Below are 11,900 nucleotides of genomic sequence, written 5' to 3'. Positions count from 1 at the left end.
GTTCTGTTAGTATAAGCCTCTCTTCCTAAGCTTGAAATAAATACTGTTAGTAAATATTTGTATCATTTATTGATACAGTAGACATCAGACAATAAACATTAGAGATTTGGCCCATGTGTATACTGATTATACTGGGAAGTTGATGATCAGAGAGTGAGTGAGTGAGTGAATTCAGCTTGAGACTGGTCGGTGAACTGAAATCTTGGGAGATATGGTGGGCAAGTTATGTCCAGCACACAAGAATGATTGCAACTGTAATATAATGGCAAGTAGAATACTTAAATAAATTAGAGATATTTAGAGCTTGGCAAATAATTCAGGGTGAAGTTGTGCTACTTTTCTATGGCATTAAAGTTTAAACTTTACAAAGTAAAGTTGCTCTGATACTGATCTGCAAGGAGCTCAGTACATAAACAAAACTTGTCTACAACAAGTACCACAGGATTCATGAAATTAAAATGTTTATACATTGTTTTTGGAGTATTAGATCATACTCCCAAATACATCAGTAGTTTACAGAGAAATAAGTAATGGATTATCATCATTTGACATCTAATACCAATAGATTGCTCGGCTCCGCTACTGTCTCACACTGCTGCCCGCCGAGACCCTCATACACGCATTCATAACATCCAGGCTCAACTATACAAACTTCCTGCTTGTCAGTTTCCCCAATTCCTCCTCCCACAGGCTGCAGATCATCCAGAACTCTGCAGCCCATGTTCTCTCCCCCACTAGGCATTGGTGACCCGATCAACCCAATCCTCTCCTGACTCCACTGGCTTCCCATTACACAGAGGATACAGTTCAAGATCCTGGTCCTCACTTTCAAAGCCCTCCATGGCCTTGTTCCCCCCCTATCACTGTGATCTGCTACCCCCAACCAACCTGCCCGCTCCCTCTGCTCAGCGGGCGGACCTTCAGACACTCTGTCTCCACCCTCTGGAACTCCTTCCCACAGTCCCTCCACCTCACCCCCTCCCTTGCCTTCTTCAAGATCCATTTCAAGACCCTCCTTTTTGACCATACCTTTGGTCACCCTCCTTCCCCCCCTGCCCTCCATCCTCCACAAACCCGACACCCAGATCGAGCCCAAAACACTGATTGTCTTGGGATGTCCTCCTGACATGAAAGCGCTATAAAAATGTAATTTTGTTGTTGTTGTTATAGGTATTACATAATAAATTGCTTTGAGAAAATAAAATAAATAAAAATAATTTATTTGCATTAAACATCTGCTCATGAACATGTTGCGATTCGTTGACCATTTTCACTGATATCTACAAAGTGTTCATTTCTAAAGATGCTGCCATCTTATGGTGTCCCCTTCAAAGACACCTTTTCTTCTTGTATTTCACAGATAGAACTAACAGTTGCCATTCCTTCCTTTGATGACTATTGTCTTAATCCTTCCATCACTATTCACATTCTTGGCTTCACTATCTGATCTCTTAATCAATGCTCACTTCTCTGCATTGCAGAGCAGTGTCCAAGAAGCATGTCTTCCACTTTCATAACTCTCTAATACCCAAATTAATCCAGAACTTGAATACTATGCCCACTTCAGGGAAGGCCATTCTTGGATTCCTCTCACTCTCCTTTGTAAAATACAAGGAAAGGTTTCACACCCCTGGTACGATTCATTCTTTCCTTGGACTTAAAAACTGTAGAACTTCCTCTCTCCTTCCTCCTACAGTCTTTAAGCTTTGAAAAGCCCAACCATGGGTTCACCTAATCGTTTTTCCTTTCTCCAACTCTTTTCAAATTGGTGGTGTATTGCACTTATGGGTCTTGGCCCTTTGCCAAGGTTTCTCAATATAAAAAACAATGCTGATATCAACAATGCCAAAAGTGAGAATGTTTTCCATTTCTCGTACAAATGTTCCTTGCTAAGCAACCATATTTACAATTAATGGTAGAGCTGCTGATATACACTCCGAGGTATTACATACAAGATTTGTCTTTGTGACTTAAACAAGCCCAATGACGATGATCACACTATAATTGTGATACATTGTCCTAGTTTACTATTACACTCTGTATCAGTAGCATGGTAACATGATGTGTACTTTACGTAGCACTGTCCTACTATAACAAAACACAAAAATATTGTTTCATTTCTTGGAACACTGAGACCAGTTAGTACACTGATGTGCTAAATCATAGATATGCAAGTTTCGTTGAAATACGTAATTGTAAATAAAAAATTGAATTACAACATTTTTAAAGCAGATTATATTAAGACAAAGATCCATAGGAGTGATTACACCTTCACACTGGTTGATGTGCTCTTCAGATCTTTTCCTCACCACTGTAATGAGCAACTTGGACCTTTCATATAGGATGAAAATAATAATAATCCTTGTATTTGATATAGCGCTTATCACGTCTTCTAGACGTCTCAAAGCTCTTTACAGAATATACTGTAAAGTGATTTGACTGTATATTTGTGGGCCAAACGCAGCAGCCAATTGCGCACAGCAGTGTCCCACAAACAGTCGTGGATTGAGTGACCAAATTTTTTTTTTTTGAGGGATTATCATTCCCAGAAACAGGCGTGTGGAGTAAGGGAACTTGTCCAACGTTTCGCCTTGCCAGGAATAGAACCCAGGTCTCTCACTTGTGAGGCGAGTGCTCTAACCACTGAGGTACAGGACTCATCTCAAAGTACTTAACAGATGTGAGAGGAAATAATAATCCTTGCATTTGGTATCGCACCTTATTGCATCATCAAGACATCTTAAAGGACTTCACAGAATTTTTTTTAGTACTTTTAGGCAAACTATAGGCTGTGAAAAATGCCGCATATCTAAAGATGGACTATTGTTTAATAAGGAGCCAGAAAACAGACTGTAGAACCATAGAAATTTACAGCACAGAAGAAGGCCCATTCAGTCCACCATGTCTTTGCTGCCTTTTGTTAAGAGCAATCCTTTTAGTCTCATTAACCTGCTCTTTCCCCATACCCCTGTAGCTTACAATCAAAGCTTGACTCTAAATGTGGTTAAGGAAATCAATTATAAAGAAGTACAGAAAGCTAGGAAACGTGTAAGTGCTTCTTGATATAATCTCCAGCGTCACTAGTACTTATATATTCATTAAATGGGTAATTTTTTCTATTTCTGAGAGCACTTATTAATCTGAGAGCACTCTGATGAAAATAGTAGATGACTTCCAGGAGAGAGTAAAACCGTATTTTTTGTTGTTGTTGATGCAGGACAAGGGAGGGGCACAGTGAAGCAGATGAGTTGCTCATCTATTAACTATTTTTAATAACGTGACAGTGACCTAAAAAAAATAAGGTTACATTTTGGTAAATCTGCACCAATATCAGGAGCTTGGGCTGTTTTGTACCATTAACACAGAAAATGACAGGTAAAATCACTGTCAAGCAAACTCACTGTGAAATAGCATTCCAAATCCCTCTTCAATTATTTGCACCAATTATGCAGCATCTACCTGATCAATGTAATTAGCAGGTAACAGGGTAAGTCAAACCAGTCTATAGAAATAACTTGTTCTGCACAAATCCTTTGGGATTGTGTTCTTCTACTGATTCAGTTCCTTGGAAGCAGATTTCCTCCAGCTCTTCTGGAATGTGTTTGCCAGTCTCATTGCTCTGTAGGTGGAAGTGAAATTGCTGTATAACTGATACATTATACACTGTTCCTTCTAATTCACACCATGATCTAGAAATATCCATACTGGGCCACGGCGTTGTCTTATTGAAAACAGAAGGATTAGCGCACTGCATTCATCTAAACCTAAGCTTTTCAATTTTCTTCAACACATGTACAACATTGAGAGACACTGTCTTTCTTTGCAGGGATGATTTATACAATAAAGCTGGAAGCTGGTCCAAGATTTAACTACCATATATCGTTCTGTATGATCTCCTTGTTAATTTGAATGAGTACTTTAGGAAAATTGTAGACTACTTTCATAACTTCCTGTGGGACAGCAGAATGCCTCATGCCAGTACACACCAGAGTGCAGAAAGGCAGATCAGCTGGTCAGATAGATTTGTCAAACACAATTAGCTATGATTTGACTTGCTGTTGAAGCCCTTTTAACATGGTTAGAATTTCACTTCTGCCAATCTGCCAAACTGAGCCCTTAATATTATAATAATAATCTTTGCATTTGATATAGTGCTTCTTTGAGCCATTTCAAAGGACTTCACAGAATATACTGCAAAGTGAATTGACTGTATATTTTATGGGCAAAACCCAGCAGTCAATTGTGCACAGCCCATGGAAATAACATTCCCAGCCTTCTCTACATGCCAAAACAACAGTCATTTACCAAACCCAACTGTGGATCACATTCCATTTTGCAGACGCGCTGCTTGTTTTTGTATTGTCCTCCCTTTTTACTTTTTTAGGCGTCTTTGCAAGATCAAACCCCAGAATGAGTGAAAGAGCAGGCAACTGATCATTTTGTCAGCCTGGATTCAATGCTCATCTGAATCCTGCCACTATGAGGGCAGTTTAAGGTTTCTCTTTATCGAATTTTATCTCATACCCTTTTCCCTTGCTTTGCTTACTATTTCCCAATGATAGCAATGTTAGGGTGTGCTAATACTAAATAACACAAATTGTTAGGGCTCACACTAGTCATATAAACAACCCATCATTCCATCATTTAAATAGTATTAGCAAATCTGCCCTTTCTTCCCAGGCCTTTCTTCAGTCAATATCAAGAACTGCTACAAGTAGAAAGAGAAAAATAAATGAATGTAGAGCTAAGAGGAAAGAGGAAAACTAGCTCTCGGGTGCTATTTTGAGTTGTGGGCGAAGAGTATTTCACTCAGTGTATAGGATCGATTTGGCATTGATGAGGCAGAGAGTGCAATGTTTTAGCATCTTCTTCTTGTGATCGAATTCCTTCGCCAAGCAGCCTTTTGGCTTGCACAACTATCATCAAGTAAGCTTTATTGTACTTGGCACCTGTCATTGCTTCCAGGGTACCAGTCTCACAGAATGATGAAATAAGGCAAGTTAATTGCCCCTGGAGAACCTCTCATTGATTAGACAATAGTAGACTGTTCATTTATAATGCAGAAATTCACGTACGTTTTTCCTTCAGTTGCATCTAGACGTTTTGCAGTTTTATTAGTCAAAGATTCACCTCCCATCTCCCTTTAGAAAATGCCCAGAAATTAAGTGGTGGTCTGATTTTAGATTCAAAGCATATTTCATAAGTACAGGACTATTTATAAAATCAATACAGAAATATGATAAGTGTCAACTTCAAATTATTTTGAGGAAAAAAAACACATGAGTTTGAGCCAACAAGTGCTGCAGGTGTGTCCAATTCCCTACCAATATTTGTGTGTGTTTGGGGAATGGGTTATGCTCAATATTGGTCTATTGGAAGATGCATTAATGTTCCTTAGGTCTACCACTGGCCTCAATCCTCAGTCTCTCTGAGTTTGAAGCCTAGATTATGAATCTATACGTATATATATGTAAGAACTCTTAACACTACATTGGCATCTTAATCCTTTTGAGGACAAGATACAATGCACAATTAGATCCATAAGCAGTGGATAATATTACTCAGTTTTCAAAGTGGCACACAGACAATTGCTAGCTTTTGAAAGGATATTCAAGACTGCCATCTTGTGGACCAATGCATTATTTCTGTTATAAAAAGCAGGTTTATTCGCAGCATTTCAGTGATAATACTTTTAATTCATTGCAGCAGTTCTGAAATAACATAAAGTACTGCCAACAGCTCAAACAATGCATTAGGCATTCAATGGCATGAAATAATTCATAAAAATATATCTTTCACTTCAATAAAATCATTTGATGTTCACTTGCTCTTCTGATAACCAGGAAACATTCACAAAAGAACAGCATGGCAGCAATTTTGGGGAGACTAGGACAAGTTACAAGCATTCTTAAAACTGTAATTCTTTGAAAATAAACATTTTTGTGATAAAGTCATCAATGGCTTTAAATTTATAGATGTTATAAATATATGTGGTGAGCAAAAGATAATACAATAAATATCTCCTCTGTTGAAGCAGACACATTGCCACCTTTTAGTTAGTCAGCAACCCACAAATTTCAGTTGTATTAAATAAATGTTGTATTAATGCTGAGTTTGTTAGATGCAAGAAATGCATGTGACATTGTTGAATTAAAATTTATGTATCTTTTACATGTGTACACATAGCGTTATAGACATAATTATTATTGCATGTGACATAAGTGCCTTTCATATCAGGACATCTCAAAGTACTTCACACAATTCACTGTAATGTGTAATGACTGTATTCTTGAAGGCAAAATATCCATTTATACTCAAATCTACAAAGCTGGATATCTGATATAGTCACAGACATTGGAAGTCACTGCAATATGTTCTGCTGTTTTGGCTCGTCACTCCCAAGTCTTCAAGTATGTGGATTTGAATTCTGAAAATCTCCTGTGAAGTTGCTTACGGCACCTTCTGACAGTAGAAACATTATCACAAGAATGAAGAAAAACATCATCATTGAAAAGAAGTTATATATTCTGCATATGTGAAACAAAAACGACAACCAAACTTTAATGTTAACCTAATGGAAATCAAACTCCATGATCATTGAAAATGATCAAATGTGGTGAGGGACTCATTGAGACTGCTCAAAGTGCTTTACAGGATATATGGCACAGAGAATCGACTAGATTTTGTGGGCGAAATACAAAAAAAAACTTGTAAATCATACTATTTAAGAAAGAAGGAAGTACTAGACACAAATTCTTTACAATATGAATATGTTCTCAACAAAAGCAAACGTGTTCCAAACATTGCACTTATTGAGTCACCACTGTGATATCAACATCTTCTTGTAGAGAATTTATCGTCTTTTTCTATTCTGTTCTATAAGTTATGATCCACCGCAAATTATATCTGATTACTTTTCACAGTAGAATTTTGGTCTTGAGGAACTGTCTTACATAAACAGTTTCTTACCAATTTCAAAAATATGCCTTTATATTGTCTGGAGGCAAACAAGTTGATGAAGGGATCGAGGCAGCAGTTTATATTCATTAAGGCAACAGTAGATTGAAGAAATACTTGGAAATCTTGTCTCGTCTTGCAAATTGGCTCTTCTATCAGCATTTTGACCACATGTTGAGTGAGCCCAATATGGTAAGGTGTAAAACAAACCAGAAACACAACTAGGACAGCCAGAACCACAATCTGAGATCTATAATTTTGAGCTCTGTTGCTCGTTCCACCGGAGAGATTCTGTTTCCTCATTTGATATAGTTTCAAACTGATACAAGAATAGCTGAAAATTATAACAGCGAAAGGAATATAATAGCTAACTAAACATCCACAAAGTATTAGGGGTAAATATTCAGATTTTTCAAAGCTTGAAAATTCCATACAGGTTTGATGACTGCCCTCTCTTTTTACTAATTCTTGAGTGAAAAACGTCAACGCAGTTTGTAAGAATATTACAACCCAGACACCGGCACACACGGATTTTACAACAGAAACACTTCTGAGATTTACAGACTTCATGGGATGGATCACAGCCAAATACCGGTCAACACTTATGCACAACATGAAAGCTATACTTACATATGTATTCATAAAAAAAATACAGCTAATAATTTTGCACATCAGCTCACGTAATGACCAGTAAAATCCATAACTATAATAAACAATTCTTGCAGGCAGCGAGAGTGTAAAAAGCAGATCTGCAGCAGTGAGATTTATAAGATATATCATTGTTGAATTTAACTTTGACTTATTGTAGAGGACGATGTAGAAGGCCAAAATATTTCCAGGAATACCAGTAATGCACAGAATGCTGTATAACAGAGAAATGAGGACAGTTACAGTTTTTCTGTGTCCATACAGCTCACAGGTAGAGTTGTTCGAGTCATTGGCAGTAGCAACTGTGGAAAACTCCAAGGCCATTTGTATCCACAGATCTTCTGAATAAAATAAAATATATTATTTGTCATTGTACTGTGTAGTAATTTCCACGTAGAAGTTCACAGGATGGTACAGTATAAGTCACAATTGCAATTTTTATCCCATGTTGAATTGATTTCTGTGCCGTTATAGAAAGTAATTTAATTCTGATCTACTCATGGGATCCATATTGTGGCCCCGGAGAAGGGATTTCAGCTGGACTTATGGCTGGTTATTGGCAAGTTTCCCATTAGCAATTCTGAGTTGTTATTAGTGAATCCTGTTGCTAACTGCCACATTATTAATCCCATTCCCAACTTTGGAAAAAGTTCTCTGAAAATTCAGGTGCACATTATGAGCAGCATCATTCATATCAACTATGTCAGTAATATCTTTCAGAAAGACCAGCATGTTAATTAATTCAGGACTTCCCTTTCCAGAATCTGGGAGGTAAAAAAAAAGTGCCATTCATCAAGTTTTGTTTTTCGATGTTTTTTGATTGATATAATTTCCCCACGAAATGAAGTAAACCAAAATAGTGTTAGACCGAAACCATTTATTCAAAGCACCAATATTAAAAATAAATCATGATATGCAATACACAGAAGTACAAAATAAGCTAGAACAGATTCAACAAGTTGTTGAGAGGGTCAAAGCAGAAATGCACATCAGTATATTTGTGCAAGTTGGTAAGCATTTTACAGTTACCTTTAGTGAGTAATATTGGCTAACATACTGAAAAATGCAGGGTTTCCTTCTGCTGATAGCAAAGTTGCTTCACTGCTATTAGAGACACGAGGAGCAGGAATCCAGACTGATACAACCTGTTCCACATCATCTCAGTCTTAAAATGTCTTAAAAGTATGATTTTGATCAAATTTTCAGTATAAACGGTGGTTGAGGCAGCAGAAATTCTGGGGATGCGGTTGCAATTCATAGCTGTAGCAGTCTGAGTGTGGTAGGTTCAAATCAGATTTGGAAATCATATCCATCCAAAGTGTACAATCTCACATTTTGTAAAGTAAAACTCCCATCTATTATCATTTTATCTACTCACTAAATCTATTCTATGTCACTTTGGTATAGTCTGTCGTTTCCATAACCTACGCCACCTTAATATTATACGTAAACAAGCATTTATGTAGCGCCCTTCATGCTGGCTAGTGTCCTGGAGCGCTTCACAGTGGCGGAGTCTGACCCCGAGCCAGGGTGAGAGTGAAGTGACGGTAAGCACTATCGAAAAGGAAGATCTTCAGGCAGGATGAGTCATAGCCCACTCATTACACGGTAGAAACTCAAAATCCCTGTGCGTATTTCTCACACTTTCTGGTCTGATTTAATCATACATTCTTTTGACATTTAAAATACATTTCTTTTAGCTGTAACAAAATCAAAAACCCATATTTCTGTTTTCTATCTGTTAGTCTTGATTTAAGATCTATGGAGGCCACATCAGGTTACTTCCAGTAAGTCATCTTTTTAATTTTCTTTAGGGATATCCAATTCTATTGTTTGAAACTGAACTTCAAAACAAATATTACTGCAATTTAAAATGACTTAACCTGCTGTATTTTGGATGCAATCTCAAAAATACTGATCTGTTATAGGAAAGGAATTGATTCACATTTTTTTGTCCTGTGCAATGATGAAACCATACCATATATCTGTATCCCTATATTACAGCTATGCTTCTATTTTATCTGTAAACTTTTAACTTTGTGTCTGCATCTTTAAGAGGAATAAAATATATATTTTCTAACTGGTTACATGTGATGACTAGATCATGAGAGGTACAGATGAAAACGTTTCTTTAGACCATCCTTCCAGAATATCCACCCTATGATGACTCATTTCAAGCTGTTTCTTAAATGAGTGTTCAGACTACACTCAAATATCCTTCCTGATAACTTGTTTCAGATATTAAGTACATGAATAAATACATCACCAATAAATGTTGAATAAATATTTTGATATACATATCCTGAAATTTGGCTTCACAAACTTGACCCTTGTCCTGAAGACTTGATATATATTTAAGAAACAACTATTGATGAACAATAAGATTAATTATCTACAGAAGATGAAAGAAAAGTACAATGAGACTCACAATGCCACATGGAATGTGCTATGAAGCAGATAGTTGTTCCCGGCTGAATCAAACTGACTGATACAATTCTTTTCATCATGCACAAATAAGAGTAAACCATCAGCACAAGCTGATATCAAATCTTATAAAGGGTGCGTCAATCACTGTGGTTTTCTTGAGAACATGAGCCAGCATTGGCATAATAACTGTGCAAGTTATCAAATAAAGATCGACTCCTTTATGGTTACATCTTTTACTTGTAAGTGCAAAGTACTTCTGCTATGTTGGCTAAGGAATTAACTCAAAAAACATGAAACTATGCAGTAGTCACAAACATATATAACAGTCATGAGGGAACTGGTAGTTGGTAAAGTACTTTACTCTGCTAGTTTATGGGTTAACATTGATTATTGCACTTTTATCATGCCTCCACTTGGAAATTATCGGTTTCATTATCTTATAATTTTGTTATCTGTTCCGTTTGCTACTGAATTAGTAAAACCAATGTTAATCAGAAAGTTACAAATCCAAAAATACACAGCAGGGAAATTTACATTCCTACGTTGCATAAAATTGATCAATGATCATGGCTTGAACAGTGTGCAAGAAGAAAATAAACTGTATGGATAATATATTTCTTTATTACTGTCAGTGTCAAATTCAGTAAAATCTAAATATTATTCTATACATTAGTTATAGGGCCAGGATAAATGTTTCATTTCAGAGTATTTTAATGCCTGGAAATGGAAGTAACAAAAATAAATTAAAAAAACCCAAAAAGTTTGTTTTCATCAGGTTCTATTGTTGTCCTACCTAGGATGGCAATTTGTTACAAAGGATTTTTATTACTAAACAAAAACATTCTTCTGAACTGCAGACAGATTAAATAACAAAATTGTGGAAAGAAGCTTTTGTCACAAAATACAACAAAACCAATTTATTTTTGAAGGAAATTATATGACCAATCTACTGTTGAAGTGTAATGCTTTTAATAGATATTGTACTATGGTACATTGCACTGCTTAGTAGGTTATATAATTAGCTTATAGCCATATCCAAATTGTAATTATACAATTATGTGAAACTCAATACAAACTCCAATATAATGACTATCATTACAATGTTGTGTGATGTGTTTTTACTATGTTATATTACAGATTAAAAAAACTGAAAGATGTTAATTGGTTTAATATTATGGATTAAATTGCTGGGCTAATAATCTTTCAACTAGTCAAGCCCTTTCATGGAGGTTTTTGTTTTAATGATTTAAAGAAAAGCAACATTTTGCACATGGTACATCATTCCAGAATTCTAACCCAATAAAGGTGAGCCATGACACGCTTGTAAAATAAAGGAATTAGTGAAACATGAGGCACTAAATGTAGCCAAATAATTGACTAAGCTTGTTCTTGCTTAACCCACTTATTGTACCCGACTTCCTCTTCAACATATTTATTGGATGATGCATCCTTTCTGAATATTATTATTATAGTGCAATATGAAGCAACAGGAGACTCTATGGTCTTCCACAATATGTATAAATTGTGATCCCATAACAGAACTGTCTTATAATCAAGCAGTCAGTTAGAAAAAGTTATTTTCCCTGTCTGCAGGTTTAAAGTAAACAAATGTTTAGGTTTAATACAATGCTTAAAATACTGCCATACTTCCTCCCATATTCTCACCTTCAGGAAGTTAGGATTTGAGGGCATATAGCTTCTTTTCTAACGGATAGAGGGATTTTGTAAAGGATAGAGGGATTAAGGGATATGGGGATAAGGTGGGCAGATGGAGTTAGAAGATCAGCCATGATCTTATTGAATGGCAGGGCAGGCTCCAGGGGCCGAATGGCCTACACCTGCTCCTAATTCCTATGTTCCCATGTTCT

At 36.4% G+C, this 11,900-nt stretch overlaps 1 protein-coding gene across 1 annotated transcript; it reads right to left on the bottom strand.

Annotated features, from left to right (window-relative positions):
* Nucleotides 1-3,502: 3,502 nt before the first annotated feature.
* LOC103179378 (G-protein coupled receptor 183-like) lies at nucleotides 3,503-7,929 on the bottom strand. The gene is made up of 2 exons (XM_042340819.1): nucleotides 7,075-7,929; nucleotides 3,503-3,619 (listed from the first exon to the last, which is right to left on the bottom strand). Exons 1-2 carry the CDS (start codon nucleotides 7,927-7,929, stop codon nucleotides 3,503-3,505), a joined length of 972 nt encoding a protein of 323 aa, XP_042196753.1.
* Nucleotides 7,930-11,900: the final 3,971 nt, after the last annotated feature.

Source organism: Callorhinchus milii, unplaced genomic scaffold (assembly GCF_018977255.1).
Source record: "Callorhinchus milii isolate IMCB2004 unplaced genomic scaffold, IMCB_Cmil_1.0 Scaffold15, whole genome shotgun sequence".
NCBI lineage: Eukaryota > Metazoa > Chordata > Chondrichthyes > Chimaeriformes > Callorhinchidae > Callorhinchus > Callorhinchus milii.
This window is presented reverse-complemented; position numbering and strand designations above follow the sequence as displayed.

Bases quoted from the DNA above. Each gene is read 5' to 3' on its own strand.
- LOC103179378 (XM_042340819.1), bottom strand. From the start codon at position 7,929: ATGGCCTTGGAGTTTTCCACAGTTGCTACTGCCAATGACTCGAACAAC. The intron at 3,620-7,074 runs GTATTTCTTCAA...TTCCACCTACAG, and splicing joins AGACGAGACAAGATTTCCAA to AGCAATGAGACTGGCAAACA.